The 27812-nt window shown below is 39.1% G+C and overlaps 1 protein-coding gene across 8 annotated transcripts in view; it reads right to left on the bottom strand.

Annotated features, from left to right (window-relative positions):
• Positions 1-382: 382 nt before the first annotated feature.
• The window catches only part of NRG1 (neuregulin 1), a 1020731-nt gene continuing 993301 nt past the window's right edge, over positions 383-27812 (bottom strand). For 3 of the 8 annotated variants that reach the window (XM_061177421.1, XM_061177425.1, XM_061177426.1), the window contains 6 exons: positions 20477-20535; positions 9011-9113; positions 7397-7523; positions 4899-5029; positions 3883-4089; positions 383-1056 (listed from right to left, as the gene is read on the bottom strand). In XM_061177421.1, the coding sequence (XP_061033404.1) occupies positions 405-1056; positions 3883-4089; positions 4899-5029; positions 7397-7523; positions 9011-9113; positions 20477-20535 (1279 nt within the window). In that variant the 3' untranslated portion in view covers positions 383-404. Of the gene's footprint in view, positions 1057-1475; positions 1597-3878; positions 4090-4898; positions 5030-7396; positions 7524-9010; positions 9114-13790; positions 13815-20476; positions 20536-21120; positions 21189-27812 lie in introns of those variants that run through there. The other 5 variants (XM_061177424.1, XM_061177422.1, XM_061177423.1 and 2 more) reach the window with 4 other exon arrangements.

Genomic DNA, 27812 nt, shown 5'->3' with positions numbered 1-27812 from the left:
CTTGAAGCAAACAGAGGGACAGTTGCAAATCCTGTAAATCATACATCCAGTCAACATCATAATGCAATGCACAAGAAGCCAGCAAAAACGGAATATGCAGGGGTGGAAGAGGGTTTGCTGAAACACTGTGGAAAAGCAATCACAGCAACAGTACAAAACTTGCTCTCGACATAACATAACATAAAGGCACCATTGATATCTTTCTCGTTTGGAAATACTGTAAAAAATTGCTACATATGGCACATAACACATTTGTACATACATATATTTAATTTATAAAAGATTTTTTTTCCTGTTTTCTATTTGCAGAACTGCTAAAATAAAATAAATTGTTTAATTTAAGGTGGAATACTTTATTATATAAAATAAAGTTTTACAGGTGAATCTATGGGTTTATTTCGGTTTTATACAGCAATAGGGTCTTGGTTAGCGATTACACCGGACAGCCTGGCCTGCATTTCTTCCTGCGGAGAGAAGCGGCCTGCTGGGTTAGTCCTGCTGTCAGCCAGGTGGAAGGCAGGGGCTGCCTCAAGATTGGCTGCCAGGGGGTTCTGTACACCCAGGAAAGGTGTATCTTCTCCTACTTTTTCATCCTCTGTTTCACTCTCTGAGTTACTGCTCTCAGCGCTTGTGTTGCTGTCCATTTCCAACCTGTGGGCAATATGACCATTGGGCTTGGTTCTTTTGGCCCGCCGGCTGTTGGTGAGTTTCTTAACCGGCTCTTGAGCCAGTTCATACTCCTGGGTCGTTTCGTACTCCTCGTCCTCCACTATCCTCAAGGGGCTAGGGGGTGGGCTGTTGCTCTCGTGCGCGGGGTTGCAGTGGAAGGAGTTGAATTGCTGAGCGCGGTGGTCATCCTTCTCCCGCAGCCATGGTGGTGTCACAAGAAGCAGGGGTCTCTCTTCTTCCACGAAGGGACTGACTGTCATGGAGGGCATGGACACCGTCGTGCTGGACACGGGTGGAGACATTTCCGAAGGGGGCGATTTGGGGGAGCTTGGCGTGTGGAAATCTACAGGTGACATACGAGCCGGGGTGGTCATTGCTGATACATACCTGTGTGAGCACAGAATACCCCGCATAAGTGTGGTGGAATGAGAGCCGTAGAGCAGGGGTGGGGGTGGGGGTCAGGGGGCATAGTTCACAGTATTATCATCAGATATCATCCTCAGAGAATTTCTATTCATTGTACACTTCTCGGTTTTTACACTAGGACATTCAGCACCCTTGGAATCTCAAATTAGGTAGCCAAGAGTCTCTTCACAGGAGTGCATGCAAAGATCAGCTAAATTGCCTAGCTCATCAAAGCGTTTGAGGTTTTCGATCTCATCATGAATTTTAATAAAAGCACGTGAGTTAAGACAAGAGGGCGCCGGGTCCTGGAAACCTCTCAGTTTATCAGGACCAAGGCTCAGGGATTTGGAAGGGAAAGAAGTATTACTTAAATACTATACCTTCCCAAAGGCCAAGGGGTCTTAGAGAATGAAGCCCAAATGGGGAATGGAAGAAGCTCTAAGATGAGTTTCGGAAAGCTGGATCTGCATGCATTTGGATCTGTGGGCCTTGTTTCTCCTTAGCTCAGCTATAAGGTTATGTCTTATGAAAAAAAAAGAGCATAGTAACTTAGATTTATTCCTGATAACAGTGTAACACATTTGTGTGCTTTTTAAACTTTTCCATGAAATGTTACTTCTTAACATTCAATTTGCAACTCTCCACCCCAGTGACCATGACATTCAAAGGTAACTTATTTTTGGCTTCATAGTTATGTCCAATCTCAGGTCTACCTCTCTTCCAAAACCCACTGCTGTATGCGTCTCTGGCTTATCTTTTGTGACTGCTCAAGACTGGGCTGTACCGTGTCACCTTATGTCAAGTTACGTCTGATAATGCTCAGTGAATCTAGTTGTCAAGACATCGAGTGCATTGTTTTTACCATATCGTGCTTTCTTCCCCCAGAACAAGAAGACCTGACGTGGCACTGAGAAAGATGTGGCTTATTCAGAGTCACATTTCTCAGCTTGGATAAAAATGTCACCAATGCATAGCACTAAAGGACTCTTTTCTGCACACTGGCATTTGCAGAGTCTAATTTGACATGACCTGTGATGACACAGGACACCATCTTCTGAACTCTAGCTAACAGAAACGAGAAACCTATTAACTCTTGTGCTTATCAGCCATGATTCTGAGTCATATGGAAGTGAGATCTGGCTGTGTCTAAAATGGGAAGGTGTCTAGAGATGGAAATATTTGGGGATCAAGTCTCCAGACTTTTTGTTTCGGGGATACTTAAATTAAGCGCTCTGAGAAATGCTAATTCAAATCCAATCAACCCATAAAAGTGACTCATCTTTTCTCTCCATGATGCCTAGGTTCAGGTATATTTTGCAGTCCTAGATAATATCTGGGGTATGAAAGGAAGCAGGGAAATGTCAACCTTTAAAGACAAATATCACATGTAGTGATGAAGACAGAATTTATCCCTAAACTCTTTTTCAGGTTTCTAAAAGGACTGAATTAGGACAGACTTAATACATAAAGATATAATTACATGAATTTAAGTCTAATGTTTTAAACCACTTTTGGACCATGTCTACTTTTTCATAGATCAGTTACAGAGCAACCACTAATTCCATAAAACTCTGAAATACCATTTGGGGGTAAAGGCTTTTGAAAAAAGTAATCAGCAGGCTCTACGTGACCTGCAGGCTCCAAACCAGTCTCCTCTGAGGTAAGTACTTCCCAGTGCATGAGTGGAAGGGTGTATCAAAATTATCTCCACCCATGAAAACCAAGTAAGTATCGCTTCGGCATGATGTAAACCTTTTAGCAAGTGGTCAGAGATTAGACTGAGAAGACAATAAAGTCAACAAACCAACAAACCAACAGACAAAACCCCGCTGGATTTGAAAACAAATAAGTAACAGCTTACTGATGGGCTAGGAATGCTGGTTGGGTATAACTTTCTCCCCCAGTTTAGGTGAAAATGGATCAGGAGAATCTATGAATTCAGTATTCTTATTAAGCATCTCTTTCAGCTTACTTCGCTCTGATCTTTATTTTACCTTTGTTGTGACTGCCCCCCGACCCAACCCTATAGCCCCAGAAGAAAGCCAACACATTCTGGAATAAGGGCCACGTCAAAGGCAATATCTGCCTTGAAAACCTCCCGCGAAGACTGCGAGGTGCAGCATATGAGAGATTTATTGAGTCATCCCTTGTTGGAACGCCATAAAGGGATACTATCTGGAGGGATGCAAGCCGTCCCTACAACCGTCAGCAATGACACAGCCCTTGATTTGATTTAAGTGAGGCTGGAAGGTAAGAAAGTGTTAGCACGTGAGACCAGGAGGCCAGCTCGAGCAGAGTTTGGATAACTGGCCACTTAGAATTCTAGAAGGGTCCTGATCAATCACTGAGGCCAGCATTCTGCTCTCAAGTTACAACTGAGGAAACTGAGACATTTCTCCCACCCCCCCACCCCCCGCACCCCCGCCCTGAGGGTCTGAGCCTAAGGTCAGAGCTAGGAACTCCAAGTTTGCTGCCCCTTCCACCTCTTTAGGAGTCTGTTGTCTGTCAGCCACGGGGATGATGCGAGAAGCTCGGAAGCAGTGAGTTCAGTCAGACCCAAAGATGGCTTCATCAACTAGGAGCACTCCTAGACCAGCCATCATCAACTAGGAGCACTCCTAGACCAGCCATCATCAACTAGGAGCACTCCTAGACCAGCCATCATCAACTAGGAGCACTCCTAGACCAGCCAACTGCTGCCCCTTATTCTCATTAGAGTGGGTTCCTTAGGTGGGACCGCAGGTGCTCACGGGGATTCTCTTACTGGGGCGCTCTCTCCTCTGTAGTAGCTTTGCCCTTCGGTTTTACCTTTCACTATGAGGAGAATCTCGGTAGGAGTCAGGGGTTTCTCTGGCATGCCTCAGGAAGCTGTTACACTCGCGAGGGCCTCCCAAGCCATTAAGACGTCCTCTTGGGCCCCCAGTAGGGCTGCTGTGCCTACTGTTTTCTACGGATGACATCACGATGACAGAGTGGCTTTCTGAAATGATGCTTTCAGTGTGTCCGTTGCTCCAGCTACAGAGGAAATGTGAGAGGCAATAAGAGAGAGAGATTTTTAATTATAGGCACGCATGGAAATGAAAGGAAGTGATCTGACAAGTCTTGCGAATGACTGGTGCATCAGTAGTTCACTACGATATTACTTGTCTCAGAATAGAATTGTTTATAAAGATGCTTGCTACAGACAGGATCTTGATTTAGACTGGCTTTGCAAGGATACACTTCATTCATGTGTTCACCCATTCAACACACATTTACCAAATGCCATTTTGTACTAAGTATTCTTAGAGTCTCTCTGTTCTTGAGTGTCTTAGATTAAGGAAACACTTGTCTTATGGGCTCCATTTGGAAGTCTAGGCTGCCCTTGGTAGCACGCATTCGGATATCACCAGAGCATTTGAGAGTTTAGGGTTCAGCTATTTAGCCAGTTCTCATGTGCATATCCCAGGGCAATCCAACCACTGGAAGAAGTCAACTTCGAAGTATTATATGGCATCTAAGACAAACTCTTCCCAGTGTAGTAATTCTGTGAATGGTCAGGCATGAGAAAAGACGGTCTCTAAAATAAGGAGCAACGATCCTATAAGGTAGGTATTATTTCCCCTTATTCTGGTAACGGAAAAATTGAGGCTCAAATTCAAACAGCAATTAAGTGGCAGAGCCAGTTTGATGTCCAAAGTCTGTTTTTGTCCCAAGCCATACGTTCTACTGTACTTCACTGCCTCATTAGTACCTCCTGTCCCTTTTGTAGGCAGTGAGAGCAAAAGACAATGTGTAAAGATTCGTTCTTAGAGAAATGCCATGCGGTTTTTTAATTCTCATACCTGTGACTGGGAGTCTGGGTGACAGTAGTGGAGTGATGAACTGTGGAAGTGTAGTGACTGGTGGAAAAAGACGTCTCCGCCTCTCTCTCGACAATATGCTCGCTGGAGATGACATTTTTAGATACGTATTGCTGGATAAACAAAGAGACACAACTTGAAGATTTAGGGAAGTCAAAATGCTAACAATGTCACATGCACACACACGGAAAAATCTCTTCTTCTGATACACATGCTTCATAATAAATTCTATTTTTCCAGTGGCCAGATGACAAAACCTATCCCAGCTACTGTGGTCTTTAAATTAGGTAAATGGAGTTGATGGATTGCTCTTTGGATACGCATGCGATGTAGGTCCTACAATCACAACTACATTTTATCAGAAACAGGCCTATTTCTTCTCTTTCATTTCCAATTGATAACATGACTGGAATTCAATACAAAAGTCTGCCCAATACTTATTTTTGTAATAGTTGTTGCAAATCAAAAACGACAAACAGATATTTGACTGAAACAAAAGAACAGAGATGGTTTGTCTTGTTTTGTATTTCAAGTCACTAGAAGAATGAAAAAAAACTGTTTTGAATCTACCTTTCTCTTTTAATTTCTCAGTGCCCATTGGTGCCCTAATGATATCATTGAAATTTTTAAGTTGTCAGTGGTAAGACTAACAGGGCTACTGAGAGATTTGAAAGACTTAACAACAGTTGTCAAGGTTACACACCTTGACCAACCATATAATAGAGGGCCTTATATTTAGTGTAAGTAGATTCTACTTTATTTTCACCACCAAATCACAGTAGCTATTATCGCCTTTTATTAGTGAGAGAGGGACATCTTTAAATTGTCTTTTAAACACTGTTAGTATTTACACCAAATTGAGTTAAATAACAGGTAAAGACACGGAGAGGAATAGTCTTAGATGAAATAGGGCAGTTTATAATCTGATGGATTATGGGCTCTAAAAGAACCTGATATATTCATGGAAATCAAAAAAAAAATGCAACTTGAATTATGCTTGAAATTATAGCTGGTTCTCTTAACCATGGAAAGGTTATTCCATGTGGATCTTTGCTTTAAGGAAAAGATGGCATTGTCATATGTAACGATCTATTTTTAGTCTGCGTACCAAATGGCTCTTGCTCCTTGGAAGGCAGTGTAAGCTCAGTGAATCTAATGAAAATAATGTTTAAAAATTATACAACACTCACTAGATGTCACTGGGCTAAGTGTTTTATATGGATTATCTTTTTAATGCCTGCAAGAACTTTTTGAAGTAGGTATTATTTTTATGATGAAGAAACAGGGTTTAGAAAAGTTAAAGCTCACAGTAACATAGCTTGAGCCATAACTGGAATCCAGGCAGTCATTCTGCCTCCTATGTATTATATAAAGTGACAGGTTATAGGTGTGCCAGTAGTGAATGAATTTAGCAACTGTGCAGAACATCCCAATGCACATACTGGTAGGGGGAGGAAAGCAGCAAATATGCTAATTTATCAGCACCTAACAGTCTCCTGTAGGTCCTTCCTACAAGACTTGCTGGTGGTTGAACCTCCAGCAACCCTGAACTTGGGTCTTTGATATATTTGCTCCACACAAAACCCATCTTTGACTATAGGATAGAAAATGGTACTGCAATATAATCTTCCAGCTTTGCCTATAAAAAGCCAAACATCAGAGGGGAATGAAGAAAACAAGAAGAATGATGGTGGAGTAGGAAGAGTAAAACTCCAGAAGCCAGGAAAGCTGAGTCCAGCTCTGCCCTGGCCCTTATCTGTAAAAAAAGCTATGTAAAGACTCTCAGAATCTAATATTTGATGACTTCATTATATTTAAAAGCTGAATGCTCCATAAATTTAAAAAATATATCTTTGAATGATGAAGGATATATTTCCTCTGGACGGTTTGGCATCATGTAGAAAGAGTTGGAAAGTATTAAATTCTTTTAGTTTGGCTACTGAGAAGCAAGTTTGGTAATGGCCTTGACCTTTTCATGCCCTAATGTCTCCCTTTGTTAATCAGAATCAGTAAATCATCAGGCACCGGACAAATGAGTCTAATAAAAAAATAAATGACTCTAGAGCCTTTAGTTCAGTTATCAGGGCTAATCAGTTATAGACTGAAGCAGCCTTCATTTCCAAAGTATAAAAAAAATAAAACATTTCCTTCTGATTCTTGTATCATGAATTTTATTATTTTTCTTTTTGTTTTTTTTTTCTGTTCTTTCTTCTGGTTATGGTTTCCCTACAGAACAAACCCAACATGATTATTCCGATCCCTTAATGAACACTTTATAAGAGGAAATGTGCTGGTTTTACAGTCACCAAATCCACTTAAAAAAATGTTCCCGTTATTTTCTCTTGGTGAAACCTTGGATTCCTGGAAGCCCTGGTGATTAATGGCGGCAGCTAAGAGCCTAAGAGCTTTAGAAAATAAACTTCAAGGTGCCTGAACAGAGGAGAGATGCTGAGCTTTTCCACTGGCCAGAGTCAACATACATTCACCAGCTGCACGTTCTCGGGGGGTGGATTGGGGTGATGGGGCCCGTTGGCTATGTTCACCATGTTGTTTCGTTCAGAGCGAAGACTCTGCCGAAGCCGGTCATGAAGCTTTTTCCGTTGCTTCCTGGATAGGAAAAAAGGAGCATTTATTTCTTCTATTATTTACATTTTTCAGTACAGTCAATTCTTTCTTCTACCAACACACAATTCGAGGCAGTGGATTGGTCGGGAGGGAGGAGGAGGGAGGGAGTGCCACTTCATCTCAGGAGGGGTATCACCTATTCTTAGCAAGTAGATTTAAGAAGCTGCATGGGATTCTTACAGAAATTGAACTGGACTGCCGAGAGATAAGAAAAAAAAAGAAGACAAGTCAAGTTGAGAAGTGGCTAATACCCCAACTTTCCTAATCAATCCATCTTTGCCTAAGTCTTACGGATGGTCATTTGTCTTAGGTAACAATTCATGCTATGCAACTGACAAGGTTGACCTCATTTATAGTTTTGCCTGTCTGTGTGTCTTTCAAGCAAATGCAGTTAGTGTTGAATCTGTGCATCACACATAGTGTGTGTATGTATAGAACTGTACGTGAGTGAAGATATGTACTTATTTTGCTGGTAGATTTTGGCACAATTATAATATGATCCTACTCTATTACCACTTTTTTCTGTAACTAGGGAATGAACATTCACATATTCAGATTGAATATAATAAGACCCATAAGGTGGATTCCGTGAAGGCTTATTTGTCTCTACCGCTTGCTCAATTCTGGCAACATACTAAATCTTGGGACATTAAGAAAATGCCATCCATGCCCTTACTTTTATGCCATAAGAGCATATTGTCTTTGTTCCTCAACTTGGATCGTAATATTAGTCCCATGACTAGTTTTGGCTCAAGATTTTATGATGAAGTGACAAAATAAAACCAAACTGTTAATAACGTTATTTCAGCCTTGAAGTAGAAGTTCTATGTATGAGAGAAAAATGAAAAGAATTCATGTCAAACGGTAATTGTATTTGTTAACATGAACCCAGCTTAAAGGACCAACAAAGCGAACACAGATCTGTTTTCATGTTTCTCTTTTATTCTTTCAAAGCAAGTGTTGCTTGATTCTCCTCCTGTGAGATTCCTTTTGTACATCTCTCACTTTGGGAGCATTGGTAACCTAATTAGATGGAATTGAAAATGAATCACGATCATGTTTAAAAACCCCCCGGCATTTCAAACAGCACCAAATGCTCCCTTTATCCCCTAAGTCTGAGTACGGTTGGACGTGTCCTCAGCAGTGAGATGACGCGCTCCTTATCCACAGACACCCGCGTGTGTCCCCGCGCAACCCTTCCCTCCCACCCTTTCTTCGGTCGTGCGACTGTGGTCAATTACCAGAAGTCTTCTGAACACTTTCACACAAATAGGCAAAGCTTTCTAATGTTATGTGATTAGGAAAGGTCCTCAAAACGGATTATTCAGGAGAAAAAAAATAAGGAGAAAATCCCTCTGTGGCGCCTGCCCCCTTTTTTCAAGACTAGGCTGCGGAGCGGGTTTCCGCCCAGCCCTTGCCGGCCAGGCTGTCTGTGCGCTAAGGAGACAGGAGGCGAAGGGGACGTTTACTTGGTTTTGCAGTAGGCCACCACACACATGATGCCGACCACGAGCAGCGCGATGCAGATGCCGGTGACGGTGAGCACTCTCTTCTGGTAGAGCTCCTCCGCTTCTGGAAGGGGATGAGAGCAGACGTCACCAAAGGTCCCGGACCCTCGCCAGGACTTAACAACTGAACGGTTGGCATGCTGTATATTGTCCATGTTCACGAGACAATACACACGGGACAGTTCATTCCTCTCGCAGACGTACTTAAGGTGCAGCACTCTGCACTACATTTTGAGCCCGTTGGGGGCCATTTGTAATTTTAAAAAATGATATTATTCAATTACTTTAATGATAAGTTATAGATAGAGATGTACTACACTGGCAAATCATAAACATTAATTATAAAATAATGATTTGGTTAAAATGGTAGATTTTATTTTTTTAAAAAATCTCTTGCAAAGACAACAGGAATCAACGCCAGTAAAAGGAGCTGGCATTGGCACCACTGGGACCCTCCTCCTCCTCCTTCTTCCCTTCTGCCCACCCTCCCAGCCCCCTCCCCTCCCTCACCCTGAGCCTCTTTGGATTTCCCAGCTATTTCCTATTCCTGTGGTCTTTACAAAGAGCCACTTCTAACTTAAAAAAAAAAAGAAAATCAAAGACATTTGCAAACATGAGCTTGACTTGTAGTTAGCAACAAAACTGATGCAGGATCCCTATGATTTACCAGTAAAATGGGAACATAAGCAACATGACACGGAGTAGCAGGGCACTGTATCAGAGAAACCCCAATACGATGGGTGGGATCGTCCCGTCCTGGGCCATGATGAAGATTTGTCCTTTGAGGAACAATTATTATTATTACTTCACCAGTTGTACTCAGAGACCTAATTTATGGCACTACAAAACCACTGGCACAAATGATGCATGATTTGAAATAGGTTGTACTCTCCTGCATTGACCAACTCGGCAAATTAGCTACTGTCGGTTGCACTAAGGAGATGGGATGCTTAGAACTTTCAGGTGAAGGGACTGCTGTCCCCCCAATGCAACCAGTTTCTGCTTCATGGAAGGCTTTCTATCTGCAAATCGGGTTTTGTGGGGATAACTTGCTTACACTATGGTAGGTCAGGTTCTTAACAAGATTGGCTGATCTAATGGTGAACTTGATGCTCTTAGGAGCTAAGCTTCCAACCAGTCCAATCGCACGTATTATTGGGAGATATTCACGAGTTCAATGAGAAAGAGAACTCAACTGATGCATAATAAGCGGTGTGAGCTCTATTTGCTCTTCTGATTAACAAGCTGGTCAAGAACTGGGGAATATTTTACCGATGAAGGTCTCTTATCTGGACATCAACATGGGGCCTTATGGAACATTTTCAGTTTACATTCTCTGTCTAAGCAACCACACTTGTTTTCTCTACTGAGAGAGGGCAAGTCTCTGGAAGTCTTCTTGAAATGAAAAAGTGCAATGTAATTTCTATGATACAGTAGACTTTATCATTAAACAAAACATTTCCTACAAGCCAAGCCCATGGTAATCAAATTCCAGTTAACAGGTCAGGAACATTGTCAAATCAAATTAATAAGAGCACTGATTATTAACAGGAGGAGGAGAAAGAAGTCAGCGGGTAAAAGAGACCAGAATGCTGCAGAGATTATACAAAAACAAACCAAAAGTGTTGGAAGTGGAAAAGAAACAAACTGAGAGGACAGACGGGCTGACAGAATGACAGAGAGAGGGAGGAAGCCAGGTAGGAGGGAAAACAAGGTTAAGAAGTGAAGGAGCGATCTGAAGTCCCTGGCACAGCATGCCTGGTACTAAGGGAGGAAAAATAAATACATAAAAGAAAACCAGAGGGAGGAAGTGCTGGGGTGGGAAGAAAGGTGGATGCAGATTTGGAAGGGTTATCCCATACAGCATAACTCCTAACCTAGACTGGCGGTCACGTGGAAGCCACAATTAGAAAGCAAAGCAGCTGGTGCATTGCGGGGCGACAACGGACCAGGAGACATAGAGCGGTGTCACGTAGTTTTGTGCCGCAAAAGTCAAATGAGGACGTGGCACGTGGATGCTTGTATGTTAATTGCGAGTGTCTGCTGCCTCCTACCTCCCCTCCCACATAGCCACAGGACAGGGAATTCAATTTCATAAGGTGTTAATCTGTGAGCTGATGCCACGGGAGGCTCCGCCTGGACCGGGCACCCGGATCAGTTTTCAGCACTAAAGTCTAAGCAGCAAAGGCATCGCCCCACTGGTCCTTCTCCAGGGATGCAGGACACAGAGCAGGGATCCTTTGGTTGTGATGAACTGGTTACACACCAGAAGTGTAAAAGTATCATCGCCTAGAAAATGAAGACCCTACTATACCTCTTTCGCTTACTCTATTTTTTTCTTCTTTTCAAATGGCAAGCACTTGGTAGCATTGCCATCTTCCCATTCTATCTTTAGAAAAACCTGGGAAATTGCTTCTGCAAACTGCAAAAAGAGGACATAGCCAAGGGCCAAAGGGGGAAAGGCATCGTGCCTCTCACGGACTCTTTGGCAAGTTTTTTGGTGGTTGTTAATTATAAAATAGACTGATTTGGGTTTGTGAACAAATCGTATATGATGACTTGCCCATTCTTCCTAGGTTATGTCAGAAGACACAGTTTTTCCAGGAAAATCAATCATGGAAATAGAAAGGCAGCCCAGTAAAGGCCAAAGGGCAAAAGAAAAGTGCTAAATGAACTAATTAAAACCAAGGCCCCTAGAACACAGATGTGGATTAGGATTCTGTATTCACATCAGCATGTTTGCATTAAATGTTTTGCATCTAAGTTTCTGATTTTCCAATGGTTTACTAGATCAGGTGACCCTCACAAAATAAATGTGTTCAAAGAGAAATACTTGATGAACAATAATATAAACAATGAGTTTTTTAAAAAACCCTTTCCCCCCCCTTATTTTTTTTCCTAGTGTGACAGGGTCAATAGGACAAGAACAGATTAGAGGCAGCGTTGAAAAAAAGAATCCATCAGGCTCGCTGGCGGATCTGCCTTAATGAGTTGAAACACTTCTGAGTCTTTATGGTTTGGCTGGATGCATTGAATGAACCAGATCAAGCATGTTTTTCAGACTGATCTGGCTAAGCCAAGAGACAGAAGCCTTGGCTGTCTCAATTTTAATTGACCTTTAAAGTCTGATTTTCCTTAAGGATGGAATGTTCTGGCTGGCTGGGGACTTTGGAACCTCTGGAAGGTTTGCCCTTAAGAGGTCAAACCTTAAGGTTACCAAGGTAACCCCTGGTGTGGGTACCACATCAGTGTGCCTTTACTAACCCTTCAGATCTTACTGAGGGAGGTTATACATCTGAAATATCCATCACCCTACTTCATTGTTTGGGAAAAGAAATGTTAAATTTAATAATTATACCCTAAAGTGATAAAGCAGGAAAGATGCTGTTAGGGAGAAGAGGGGAGGTGATGGTGGTATTTTTTTCTTCCTTTCAGGTAAGGCCAATAAGCCTTTTTAGAAGTGGGATAATTTTTATCCCGAGGAAAGTAACCTGAATAGATAACTCCCCTCGTGTAGACCACCTGCCCCCTGCGGGATGTTGGTGGGACCTCTTGTGTTCCTTACTCTTGGGTGATGTTCTCTGATGTGCAAAGGACCACTCACATGAACGTGGGGCTAGTCCCATCAAATGAATAGTTTTCTCTTGGAATATTTTTGGGGGCAATGAGCAATTAATTGAGTTTCTATCCCTGGAACGAATAGAGCTTGTAACAACCTGATTTTCCACAAATTATGGGAAGTACATTAGGTGTAGACTGTGATGTTATCATTGAAACGAAAGCAACAGCTATAAGATGCTCTCACCGCATGATGTCACTGACACCAGCTGGTTGGGGACCAGATATTCCTTTAATCAGGACATCGCATTATTGACCGACGGTCACGTTCCTGGGGGCCTCCACTGTGGAGCCTCTGGAAGAATAGAATGGCTTCCCCTTCCTCCCAAGACTGGCCTTTTCTCCCAACTCTTTAGGGTGAAGGCTTTCCAAAGAAGTATGCCCCCAATTCACATGCTCATAGGAGATATTTTACATTTGCAGTGTGAAAATGTCTATTTGATTACTTGTTGGGATATAGTGACTCAAGTTTAATTCTGTTAGTGCTAGAATTTCCAACTAAAATAGCACAAGGCTATTTCATTCTGTTTTCTATTTCCTTGCTCATGAGATAATGAAATTGACTAGAGCAGTGCTTGAATATCTCCAGAAAACCAGAGTAATCCAAGTCTATGCATATAATATTATGTTGCAGAGTAAGAGCTATGTTACTATATTAATAGATGATTTTTACATTGTATGTCAAGCTCCCATCAGCCTAAAATGTGGAGTGTTCCTACACTGATGTATGTAAAGCTTCTTCTGTTCTCAGGCTTCTGGTTTGGTTCTTCCTACAGCCTTATAAACCACTCCAACGTACCCCAGCTTGGAAATAACAGCATGGCCAGATCAACCAGTGGGTCAAAGAACATGGGATATATGTGAATTTGCAGCAGGTAAGGTGATTTTAAACTCTAAGTGAAGGCTGGGAATCTAAAAGCTGCTGCACTCAGTACCATGTTGGTAAACTAACCATAGATTGAAAGCAAAGAAATCACTGTTATAGCTGTATGATCCCTTCTAAAGAGAAAGGAAATTAGTTAGGAACTGAAAGGGAAGAGTAGACAGGGGGGAAAAAAAAAAAGGGTTTCAGCTCATAGGCTCTAAATTCTGCAGGCTAAAAGGAATGATGATTGGTCCATACCCATAAATTCAATCCCAAGATGCTCTGCCAATGCAGAAAGTTGACAAAAAAAAAAGAAAGAAAGGGAAAAAGTTTCAGAAAAGAGCAATACACTGCACTCCAAAACACATTACACACGACTATTATGGCTCTGTGCGTGCACATTGAACAAACGGCGGATGGTTAAGGAAGCAGTGCTCAGGTACGCCCCCATGAGTCCACAGAGGGAACTTCTCTTCTAAGAGGTGCGCAAATACCAGCACACTGTGTCTTTATTAACCCTTAAAAGACCTTACTGAGGGAGAAGTTGTATGGCTGAACTCTCCTCTATGCTATTTCATTATTTGGGAATAGAATACTGTATTTATCATCAGAGACGGCATTTGGCATTATTTCATTCTTCCCTTTTCAAAAGGCAGACTTGAAGTTCCGGGGAGGTGAAATTGTTTTGCCCAAAGACACACAGTGGCAGAGCTAGGAGATGAAGCCAAGTAATTTGGTTGGAAAATTTCATCACAATGGATTTATATAGCTATGCTCTAATATTTCTTGTTGCTTTAGTTATTTTTTTTTTAAACTATTTCCTTTTCTCCAAACCTTCTATTCTCTCCACCACTTACATGACAAGGAGCAAACATTTCCGCTCAAAAAGCCAGACGGGGCACTGGGGCACTGCAGCCTGCTTCCAGTTTTCCATATAATTCCTGTGTGGCCTAGGACAGCTCTGAATGCCTCACTTTTTCAATTGGTTAAAAAAAAAAAAAAAAAAAAAGAGGTGGGGGGAGGATGCAATTCCTGGGTTCTTTAGTTAAGTTTAATTTACTGCTTCAAATCACGAAGAGCCAATTAGATGATCACTTCCCAGTGCTTAGCTCCAATGCCCAGATGACAGCTGAAGGGCACAGGCACCCAGGGAAACTGCAGGGCTGCCCGGGGAAAGGGACTCAAAGTTGTGTGCTAACAGCCCACAGTCCTGGCAGACCTGACTGAGGAGGGACCGGGATTGCAGGACCAGAACCTGCACAGGCTCAAGTGACGAAATGGGGCCAAAAAAACAAAACAAACAAACAAACAAACAGAAAAAAACCAAAAACCTCTGGAAATGACACATTCCATTCTTGAAACAAAAAATTGTTAACCAAATTTCATCATGTGCGGCCCTTCAGGATTTCCTTATTTGTGCGTGGGTGGTGGAGAGGCAGGTGGGAAGGAGGGGCAGGATGAAAACAGAGGGGTTCTGTGGTCTATATTTCTTCCCTTGGTCACTGATTAGAGAGATACCAGGACAGCCCCCAAAATATGACAAGGCATCTGTTAAGTTTGAAAACATGCGCTAGAGGGGTATTTCTCTTACAGAAGCATCAGTTTGGACGTGAGCAAAGCTCCTCATATAGAGAAGGGAAAGGAGGAGGTAAGTATGTTTGGAGTCATCCTCGTTTCAGGTCCTTTCTCTGCCATTTACCTGTTCAGTGACTTTGGACAAGTTAATTTCTTGTTGACAAAATGCTTACGATATTGATACATGCCTCACAGGGTGACCCTGTGGAATAAAGGAGACATGAAGTATGTCGGCCAACAGCAGAGGGGTGCAACAGCTTGGGGAACAGACATATCTGGAGATTTACTTTGGGCCACTTACTGCATGGATGTAGGTTTACTTCTGATTAATTTCACGGCCCTCAAAACTCTGATAGCTCCTGGGATATCTCAAGAATTTAGATTTAAAAAAAACTTGCCACCTCTTAAGGAAATGAAGTTTCCTAGATTAAAAAAATCTATATCTATATCTATATCTATAGATGATATAGATATATAGATAGTGCATCTAGTAACAATGATAAAGAGGCACTTTATATAACAGAGAGTTCCCTTTGCCTTGAGTCCAGGGTACTCAGGCAAATCACCTACATTTTTCATAAATTTAAAGCCAGAGGATGTAGGGTTACTTTGGTTGCACAATGTTCACAGCAAAATTAACAACTTTTTCCAATCCAAACGAATTTCTCTTGCCTCTGTGTAACATTCAATTTGACAAATTGACATTTTTTCCCCGCATTTGTTTCCTCCATATAAACTTCGGAACATCAAGATACCAAAATTCATTTTCCGAAGAACTGATAATAAATTTCCTTACACATTTCCATGAGAAAGTGACTCAATTTTTCTCCCTAGAACCCTCTCCATCTCTTGCCTTTTCCTCCTACGTCAGTAATAATTTAAGGGTTAAAATCAAGAGATAACTACAGAAACTCTTTCCAGAGAAGAGAATCATGATTCCACGCCTACGTGAACACTGCTAATTATCTATATTAGTTGCGTAGAAAGCTTGGTTAAGTCTTCAATGAAATTAGTAGCATGCTCATGCATACATATTACTGCATTTACAGTTTTATAGGTAAGTCTGTGAGCCTAACTCTAATTTCATTTCATGGGAAGTCATTCATATCAGGCAGCTCCAATTTCAATAATTCAAAGGGAAATTGGTACTTAAAATTGGAATCTCTTCTGGCTATAAGCCCTAACAAGGAAACAAGCAGAGGAAGCATGCATCAGTCACACTAGTCCTGTAGCAAATACTACTCTAATTTATTTTTACTATTGGTGGCTACATTTCTTTCATTGTGAGTCAGGAAAAGTAGGATACACAAACACTTTTCATTTTCTGAAGAGGTCATTACTTTCTCTCTTTTCTATTTAATCTAATGTTGGCTTAGGCTTATTACATATCATATGTTTCCTATTGAACTTCTGCCTAGCCACTCCATTTTTCAAATTAAATTAGTAATTCAAAAACACGAAGGTTACTGTAAACAATTTAGTTTCCTTTTCTACATGTGATTTCCTGCTGTGCAGTAAGCGATATAAAAAATTAATTTAAATCTAAGAGTCTTCAGAAACTATTAAATATTGACTCGCTAATCCTTTGTTTTAGGATTTTATAATAGTTTGAAGAAAACTGATTAACCTGTAGGTTAATTTAAATTTTCAATTGCATTAGAGAAAAGAACTAGAAAACAACTTTTTTAAAAATTGAAATTGTCCATACATGCAATTATAATTTCTGTTAAATTTGAAGACATTCAGGATGTTATTCCTTAACATCTTGGGTCTCCTTATGCAAATAATCTCAAAGAGGTATGTGTCCTCTTGACTTTCTGCCCCTCTGAGGTTTCTAGAGGGGTCTTGTCAATGTCATTTCTAAATGGGAGCAATTTAGCGTCTGACTTCTAATTTTCGACTTACCTTTACAAATGTAGATTTTTTTTTTTCCACATATACCAACCCATATTGCCACTGAGCCCTTCGACATGTAATAGGAAACTCTCTCCTTCCTTCCAAGTTTCCACATGCCATGAGCAAGTATTGATACATTCACAAAAACACACACAGTGAAATCTCACTGACGCTCAGCTGGAGTTAATGATAATTTTGTCATAGGTTGAGTGTGTCTTTATTCTACTTTCAGCAAGATACACATGTTTGATAAAGAAATTAATAACTTCAGAGAGTTTTTAAAACATTTAGAAAAGTCAACACAAGTAATTTAGGCGCTAGTAACCTATGGTTCAAAAATACTTTTAAGGCTAAGTTTACTCATTCTGAGAATATGCCTACAAGTTCTAAAATTGTACTCTTTTAAACTAGTCTATAATTTGGGCTATTCTATAATTACTTCCTATTAAATGTTAGTTTATACATGACCTATTTGCTCCATACTGCCTGTAACTATTGAAGCTGTGAGTGCTTTTTTTCTATAACGTCTATAAATTGATTATCGATTGTCTCTCTCTCTCTCTATATATATATACACACAGAGACACACACACACTCTCTCACACACACACACACACACACACACACACAATGATGAACACAATCCTTTCAAGTAGGAATTCTGTGTCAAGAAGGGTGAAATTTGGAGCTGACTAACCTTGACAATATTTTCCTAGAAAGTATGATAAATATGTTTTATTTCAAGGAAAATGGCTTCCTTCAAGAACGCTCTATAAAATATACATGTGTTCCTTTCTTTTATATTTTAAATCAGTTTTTATAAATCAATAAATGTCCCATAGGACACCCTGACCAGACAAACTGTATTAAATCCTAATAATGTAAGTTATGTGTTAATAAGCATTTAAAAAATTGTACATTCTTTTAGAATGTGATTCTTCAACTGAAAATGTGGTTTGGTAAGTTGAACAATGTTCCTCTTTGAAGCTGGGGAATATCTTTTCTTTTAAAATGTATGTTATGCATTTCAAACTTTATGAACACAAACAAATAAATAAATTTTAAACATTACCATGGTGGCAACACTTTTTAGTTTTTGTGTAGCCTTCATTGTTACTTGAACATAAAGTTCTCAGAGCAGCAAACATTTATTTTCCTGCCTTCTATGTGAAGGTTTGCAGAAATAAAAATTGAGAATTTAAGACATGGAAGTTAGAAAATTAACTCTGGGCAAGACAATTTTGGAAAGCAGTTTCTGATTGGAAGCTCTTGCTTTTCCAGACATGAGGCAGCACTGATGCATAGTCACTACAGATTTTGTTTATAAATGTGCTTCCTATCAATCTTTGTTAAATCAGGTTAAATATGAATGCTGCTTTCCTGGACATCTTCCAAAAGTGCCACTGAAAGCTTACTAAAGAATTTATTCAAGGAATCACACTCAGATTAAATACACAGTAGCTATTTTAAAATTATATCTTATGAAAGAGGAAATGGTCTAAAAGAGAAGCTGAGAACATTTTCTCAGCTTATTACCCTCAGATCTCACTGCATTATCATTTTGGGGGAATATCTTCATTTTTTAATGCTTTTCTCTATCTGGTACTTCAACATTGCTTTCAGTGCACAATGGTATTCCAAAAATTTAAGTATAATGCACATGTTCAGAATTTTCATTAAATTCTAAAATATAATTGTATTGAATTTACACAGTCACATGGATTTGCTAAATCTATGTCATTTGAATACAAACACATTTCTAAAAGGAAATTACTATATTAAGTAAAATTCTACTTTTACCTTCTGTTTTTACTTTCCATCTTATCTACCTTTGTAACAATATTCTACAGCTGTAGAGAGAACAATTCTGTCCACTAAAGGCATTTTATTTAAAGATTCTGAATAAAGGAGAGACCGTGTTTGAAAATTTAGTAATGCCAATTTACCAATTTTTCACAACATAAAATGGTCTGTAACATAATTTTTGATCTGTAGCCTTTGTAAATACATAATAAGTACCACCTCACTAAAAAAAAAAAAAAAGTTTGAATAGTATGGGCCTAATCTCCCCATAATGCATATGAAATTTCTTTATTCTTCCATGTCTGTTAACATAAGGAACAGAATCTTATTCTTTGCATGTATACAAGTAAGAGTCAAATCTCATTGTTTTAGAGCCCCCAAATGACCAATTGCTATCACCGTTTCTTGTGTTACATGAATTTATACCCTAATACGCTATGTGAAATATTTCTTGGGGTGAGAAATTGGCAATCTGAATCAGAGGTTGACAAATCCATTACGATGCTTTTGTAAATAAAGTTTCAATAGTACACAGCCATGCTTATGAGTTCATGCATTGTTTATGACTGCTTTTGTGCTACAGTGGCCAAGTTTTCTGTGGTTATGACACTGATGGTATGGTCTGCAAACACAAAAGTATGTACTATCTGATCCTTTACAGAAAAAAATTTGTCAACCTTTGATCTAAATGGATAACTATATGGAATCCATTTAAAATATAATGCTTTGAAAGCTCCAGAATTAAAAGCTATAGTCCTCATTCACAAAAGCAGGAGAAATACATAGTTTAGTTATCCGTGCAATTATATACAATGTGAATTGGGTCTTTTAGGAATGATGTCCAAGACTTCATGAAGCCACAGAAATCGATCAAAATTTCCCAGTTCTCATTAAAAAATATATATCTAGCAGTGAACTGTGATATTTCAAAGTAACTAATAAATATTTTTTAAAAACAATTTTCCTAAAATTATTATTGAAACTAGGATAACATAAATAAATGATTTAACAATTCATCTAAAAATCATTTAGACCCGAATCACTTTTTTCCTAAACAAGGTCAATAGAAGCCTGGCTATCTCCTTTGCTGTAAAATGTTTGTTTGTTTTAAATTTTCCTACTCAGTGCTTTTTTTAAACTTAAATGCAAACTGTTTGGTTAATGAAGAGAAACATCTGCACTCTTTTTATTCTGTTTATTTGTTAGAAATAACACATTCTGAACCGAAATGAACTTACCATCATTTCAAGTGTGTACTGGTTACAACTTAGCAAACATCCTTTTCAGGATGGGGTCATTTTATAAAGAAGATGGACTGTCCAGTGGAATGATTTTATTTTATCAATAAAAGTGAGACTTTTAAATGCCTTTATTATCATCGCACTGTGTGATATAGACTATCATTTTGTATCACATTATTCAAGATCAATTTCAGAAACATCGGAGCCTCACACACCTATGAGTATCTCAGAGCCAACTAGTCATGAACAGAGGAAGTAATACAATTGCTTTTGTTAATGTTCTCATGCGACAGGCAGAGGCAGTCAATGTTAGACCTGGGAAAACACATCTAGCTCTAGGTGAAATCTGAGGGAAGATGCAGCAACAAGAAAGCAGCACCGACCGAGCATGCTCCTATTCAGGCAGAGACAGAAAGGGAGTGGACGTACTGTAGAAGCTGGCCATTACGTAGTTTTGGCAGCGATCACCAGTAAACTCATTTGGGCACCTGAGAGAAGAAACAAAAAAACAATGGTAGAAAAAACAGAGAAAAAGAGAAGAGGTGAATATATGCTAGAAAGAAGCTCCTTCAGTGACATTTGATTGAACTTGGTGAGTTCACCCTCAGGAACTGAGGCTTTGTCCTAATCATGGCTTTTAGACTCTGGCATTTCCCCAAAAGGGTTAAAAATTTGGACAAAAATGATAGAAAGATCCCAGCGTTTTAAGTAACTGCGTTCTCTCAAAGGGAGTCACTTGAAGTGAAAGCGGATGTTTTCTTTAACTAGGTTTTCTATTTGACAGCATTGGTCCAAAATGTTGGAAGGAAAGGAGTTCTGGTTGGCTGGCCCGCCATGATCGCCAGCATCACTGACCATCCTGATGGGTCATTCTTTTATAAAATTGATGACCTTTGGGGTCTGTGTTGAGACACAGTTAAACAAGGTCTCATTGAATGGGTTTATGCCCTGAGTGGTTAAACCATAATTAGAACAAAAGGAATCAGTCACAACTGAGTTGTAAAACCACCAAGTGGTAGTGATTGTTGCTGTAGTTTGGGGGAGAAAGCAAATTTCAGATTATTTTAACATACTTTCTTGGGTTTGGACTTTCATGGGCACATTCTCAGTACATCTTGCTCCAGTGAATCCAGGTTGGCACCTAGAGGGTAAAAATGTAATAAGCAATCGAACGCTAAAGACACTGAACTTTCAGACTGGCAATTTTCCTCCTATGGAGTATGGAGACTCCTACAAATGACCTGGTAGCTGAACAACATAAAAGAAAGGAGAAGACAAAACATTTAGAAAACCATGTCCCATGAAAACTGTGGGGTATATATTTCTGTTGTTTGCTTCCGTCTTCATAAAATCAGTTAACTGAAATTTAACTAGAGTGAGGTTGAAAAGTTGAAAAGAAGTGGCAAGTTCTGGGCAGCTAAGTTATTTTCCCTTGGGCATTTCTGAAGTTGTCACTGATCAATTGACTCACTATGTTAAAACACTGGTTTTGGTAAGAGCTTAGAAGGTTCCATCCACCATCTTTTATTGTTTAAATGATTCTGAGCTTTTTCTTTTGTAGACACAATTTTGTACTTCATTTCATAGGTATCTTTATAAGTGAAATCAACAAACTACAATAGAAGTCAAACACTTTCACACTCTAGTGATTACTGACAAGAAAAACTACATCCCTTTTTGTTTTAAAGATATTACAAATTAGGTCTTATTTTTAATGGTGAAAGAAAGAGGCAGATTTTTATTAGTACAAATTTCACTTCATCCAATTATCCCAAGTCAAAGACAAATACACTTCTAAAATTTAAACAGTTATTCCTCTACTGAAGTATTTAATAAATGTCATTTTGCATTTAGGGTAAATTGTTTTGAAACTGTATAAAATTTACATTTTACTCACTCATATACATTTGCCTATCAAAATTCCAGAATCCTGGTAGAATACTGTTCTTAAAGGCTTGTGATGGGGCTGTGCCTAAATATGGAAGTCCTTTACAATTGCTCTTTTTGTTGCTGTCACTCCAGTAACTAAAGCATTTCAGAATGGATTCATTTTACCCAGTATCATACTCTAATAAATAGGGTCATCAAAAAGTTCTAGGACGCAAATATACCTCTTACAGGTGCTCCACACCCATAGCCATGATTATTATTAATAGTTCATCTAGGCCATAACCATCAGGCACACACCTCATGATTTACTTACAACCCTTTCTTCTCCAGAGTAAATAAAAATAAACACCATCTTTTTGGCATCAAAGAGATGTGAATAAAATGATTCATTTTTGCTAATATAAGGTTGATTTTTTTTCATTTCCCTTAAAGCCAAATTCAGTGCCAAAAAATGTTCTCAAGTGATTTGGTACATCTACTTCACCTATTTCATGAAGAATGGCTTGTAAGAATAAATACTAGCAGTTCCGGATTTTCAGCCCTATAAGTACTTGGGTAAACAAAGTATAATTATGATCATTAACAATAATATCAATAAGCTTAACAACAAACATCTTGTATTGATATAGTTTTTTCAATTCTTCAAAATATTTTTTTTTTAAATGAACTGGTTATTTTCGTTTATAATATTTTTGCTTCAATGAGTAGAGGAAGATCTGCCTAGAGAAATACAGAAATAAGAACTATAACCTGTGAGGTTGGGTCATTTCTCATGAAGATGTCATTCTACATGCTTCAATAAGAGTGTCTTCACAGGTAATTTAAGAAAAATATACGGAAACTTGTTTTCCATATAACTTATTCGACATAAAAATTTTTGAAGTACATGGGGTTTTTATTTGTAAATTTGTTTCTGAACCAGGACTACATAAATCCATATAGACATACACTATAATTAAGTAGGTAATTTCAGAACTAAGAATATATTCTATAATGACCACTTCATCTTAAAAATTTAAATTCTTAATTTGATCACACAATAATCCACTTGTTTCATACAAAGAACATGGTATAAGATATGTGAATATGGTATGTGTGTGTGTGTGAGAAGAGAGAGAGGGAGAGAGAACCATTAGAGGTAAGAAATGCACGTATTATTTAAGGATCATGAAATAGCTGAGAAATCATGAGTCCCTTAAGAGAAGAAACACATTTATTAGAAGATTGCCATTTATGCATCTAGGATGACACTTTTGAGATCACTGGGCACAGGACAACTAGATGAAGGGGATCAAAAATCTTAACCAATCAATTTTCTAATTCGTACAAACTCCTGAGATGATGTTTCCTAGGAAACTAGCATTATGAAATGGTGGTTTATCTCTATCATAAGATGATATATCAATAGAATATTTGGTGCAGTAACACTAGATCTGCTTAAGGTATGCCAATCCTTTTTGGAATTATCAGCTATATCCGAACCAGAACTCTCCTTTCGCTACTGTTTACCTTCACTTAGATGGATTTTCTTAGCGTAAAAGCCTTATTATTATTCAAAGTGGGGTCCAAGGACCAATAGCACCAGCATCTCCTGGAATCTTGTTAGTAGACACGGAGAATCTCAGGCCCCCATCCATAACTACTGAATAAGAATCTGTATTTTAACAAGATCCCTAAGAGATCTGTTTGTACCTTAAAGTTTAGCATGTCAGGGATCCTGACCTCCAAAAGGCCCTCTACCCTGGCATCACAGAATCTTGCTGCTTGGATGTGAGAAGCCCATTTGGCTTCATTGGGCCTCAGCTGTCCTCAGGGATAAAATGAAAGGATTTAACTAAGTGATTATCAAAGGTTTCTCTTACCACGAAGGTTCTGGGAATCACCCTCACACATGGAATCACTGTGCAAAAACCCAGACATCATTTCTTCTGAATGTATTACCAGTCAGGGAGGACTCAAGAACTTAAAAAATAAATTTCTGATAGAATGGATTTTTAAGACAATCTGGAGGCAAAATAAATTTCAAATACCTATTCCTAAGCAATTCAAGGGTTCAGCGGCTATAATCATTATGTAACTTTTGTGGACGTCTAGAATTGTTACCAAATCAGATGGAAGGAAGTGGAAACAGTTTCTGCATAAGCAAACTGCAGACTGCACTGACTGGGTAGAGGAAGCATATGCAAATGCAAATGCACCTGATCTATAGGCTCTGATTAAATTCTATGGAATTACTTCTAAAAGAATAGGGAGACTGGCTGCTGACATATTTCTTTATTAGCATTGTACTTTAAGCACCCAATCTATCGCTTTCTTCGGAGATAAGAGTACGGTAAATTTAATCTGATTTTGAACAATATTCTTTGGCACGAGTCTGAGCACCTTCCAAGAATTTTATGTCTTAGAAGAATCTGTTTGAATGAGAACCGAGCCCCTATTGTAGCTCCAAAACTATATATACTGTTTGTTTTACTGATCAGATTAGAAGATGGAAATATTTTAAAAAAAATTTTAGTATTTGCTCTTAACATGATAAACTATCTTTGTTCTATATTTGTTCTTCGTGAGATGAAAACTCATAGACAGTTTTGTCTGAATTGAAGCAGCATCTCTTCCAACTAGCATCAACTCTTCCCTGAGTGCCATATCCTCACCTCCACACATCCACACCCTGGGAGAAGGATTCCTTATTTGGCTCTCACATTGCACGCTGCCCTGATCTCTTCCACTGTTCTTACCTATCTGTCTCGTGATTACCTCTTTGTGGGACGCTGACCACATTCTGATCATTTTAGAGCTCTAATGTTTAGCCTGGCTCATGAAGAACTCTCATAAAATGAGATGTTAGACTTTAAAATGTTAGTTAAACTGAACCTGACTGAGGATCAGACTGCAGTGTCCAGTAAAGGACTGTATTAAGGAGACTCTCACAGTCAATTGATTTGCCAGGTACAGCTCAATAACTGGCTTTTATTTTTATAGTTTGTGACCGACTCTCTCCTCTGTATACTTCCAAATAATTTTTTATAGGAGCTCCCAGTATCCTCCTTATAGACTCCCTCCCTTAAATAGAAACCTTTAAAATTGTGTCTGGAATTTGGAAAAGACTCTAACTCTTTAACAATAAGTCTATTACCTCAAATTTAAACCCTGTTACTGAAATACCATCTTACCTAGGATTCAATAAAGCCATTACAGTCTAGTAACCAAGACTTCTGCACAGCATCAGTAAAATAAAAACTGTTCTTAATAATAACCTTAATACATGGTGACAATCCTGATATGCTTACTATGTAATCGATCATCAGCTCATGTAATTTTGTGAAGCAATTTAGTGCTTGGTGTATTTTTTACATTCTAATTGAATAAAATATTTCTCATTTTTTTTGGTGGAGACACTAGACATAGTCAAAGATATTTCCGGAACTCCAAGAAACTTCTGGTTATTTAGGGTTTGCTAATTTTATAAGCCATTATAAATGGTTTTGTGGTTTTTTAAATTTATGGTCAATTTATAAACCATCCTTAGACATCCTTTCTCTTCCTTTCTTTATTTCTTGGTTTCATTAATTTTCATTAGGTCCTCCCTTGATCAGGCAGGAGAAGGGAAACAGGTTTACATATGATATTTTGTCTCTATTTAATCATCACTCTACCATGAAATATTCAGACAATTTTTTAGATAATTTTCTTCCAAAAAAGAAGAGCCCCTATTTTCTTTTCACTCTACCTCAGTACTAGTTGGGGTATTTCCTTCATATTGTACAACAGCTGAAACAATTTCTTTGATGTCCATGTTTACAAATATCAAGTAATGGAAATGCCAACAGATACATATTGAGGATTATCAGTGTGTTTAAGTGTTAGACGCTAAGGACTTTTGCTCTTACTCCGTAAACCAGAGCTGGCAGTGTACACGCCAGGTCAAACAGTGCTAGTTTGTTTTTCTACAGTATCATATTGCAAGGGCTGACTTTTCTCACCCCTTCACTCAGGATTCTGGCTAGAACTCGCCCACTCACTGGCTGAGTATCTGTGTTGTAGATTATTCTTTCCCAAATGGATTGTTACTATTAGTCTGCATTTTTCCAGGATGAACTTCGTTCTGTTATCCACCATGAAGTGAAATTTCTTGAGGTTTGTATATGCTTTTCTAATTTGTGTTTTAGTGTTCTTTATGGTATCATCTGCAAAAGACATTTATTTCCTCAAGGGAATGCCTTCTTCAGTACCATTAAAGAAAATATTAAATATAATATATTCTTTCAATAACATTTCCTTCAGATCCAACCTTATACCTCCCCATCAATGTTCAGCTAGTATGGATCATCCCATTTCTTTTTTATTAAGATCTGGAGGCTAGTTCTCAATTCTTGAGATAACAGTATACATAGAGTGGCCACAGTGGACTCATGGGTAAATACTGAGGGAAAAAAAAAATCTAAGTTATCCTGGCTCGCCAATGTTGTTTTTCAACATCTAAGACATACAATCCCACTAATGAGGGTGCCAGTGTTTATGAATTAACCCCTCCTTGTTTGAACCCTGGTGCCCTTCCCAAAGCTCTGTTTGTACAGCTTGTTCTGAAATGCTCATCTGTAGATGAAAATCCTTGCCATTGTTTACTCTAACTGATGTATTCTTTACTTTGGGGTCAAACAATTTCATCGGATACGGGCTCAATCTATGTCCCATGCATCTACGTGTCCTTGTGACACAATGACTTATGGACTCGGCTAATTTGTGGTTCGGTTTTCCTCCCTGGAGGATGCCCTTCCCTGTCTCATCACACAGCTTAGCGATTCCAAACTTTATAGTTCCATCTACTCCAGCCTCATTTTATGATGAAACATCTAAATATTCACTTTTGACTTAAATCATTCAATAGAAATATTTCAAAATGGTGCATTTTATTTTAAGTAGACTATATGCTTCTCAAGGCGAGGGCTGCATATTCTTTTTTCCCTGACGGAGTCTCCACCTCTGGCTGGCTGCGGTCCCCCACGGTACATTCCCTTAGCTCCCTAAATTCTCTTCATAGCACTCAGCACACCAATCATTTATAATTAAATTAATTACTTGAAATACATCTGCTACTCACAAGAGCCTACAGACTCCATGAGGGCAGAGACCACGTGATTTTGCTCACCACTTCATACCGAGCACAAGCATAGAACTTGCCTCTTAGAAGGAGATCAATAAATATATGTGGCTGCCTAACTGATTTCAGAAGAAAAAAAGGAACCAAGCTCTTAAGAACACTTAGTGTACCTGATTTTACGCCAAACTGCAGCCAAACTGGTTTCTATAAGAACAAAAGGATTTGCTTCCCTCTGTCTTCACGAAAATCAAAAATGAGTTAATAAATACCTAGGAAGTATGTAGCAGGAGTTTAGATACAAGAGGACACAGAAGAAGTAGAACACGTGGTCATGTGAAGAGCTGACTATCTACATCTAAGCCACAAGAGTCCCGCCCACTCACAAAGGTTTCTCTCCCTGTCAAATGTTACAGAAGGTAAGTGTCACACCCACTCTGAAGGACGAACGCTTCCAGAGCTGGCTGGACTCCAGGTTTAACCCAAAATACATCCCTTTGCTCTATTCCAAACTTCTCCTTCTACAGCCATGGTGATGAGGCCACAGGACACAACTTGAATCTGAACCATCACCCCCTTGTTTAATTATGTTAATTCAGCTACTAATATGTTATAAATATCGTCATCCTCCTCATCATTGCTATGCCAGGATTTTATAAAACTATAACCTTAGCTAGTGTCTTGACTTTCTCTCCTCATCTTACCTGGTCCCCAGATGTCTCTAGCCTGTATGGAAGTCTCTCTTCCCTAAGCACTTGCTATGTTTATGGTATCACT

The sequence above is a fragment of the Eubalaena glacialis genome, chromosome 20 (genome assembly GCF_028564815.1).
Source record: "Eubalaena glacialis isolate mEubGla1 chromosome 20, mEubGla1.1.hap2.+ XY, whole genome shotgun sequence".
Taxonomy (NCBI): domain Eukaryota; kingdom Metazoa; phylum Chordata; class Mammalia; order Artiodactyla; family Balaenidae; genus Eubalaena; species Eubalaena glacialis.
The sequence above is the reverse complement of the archived record's forward strand: the minus strand, read 5'-3'. Positions and strand labels throughout refer to the sequence as shown.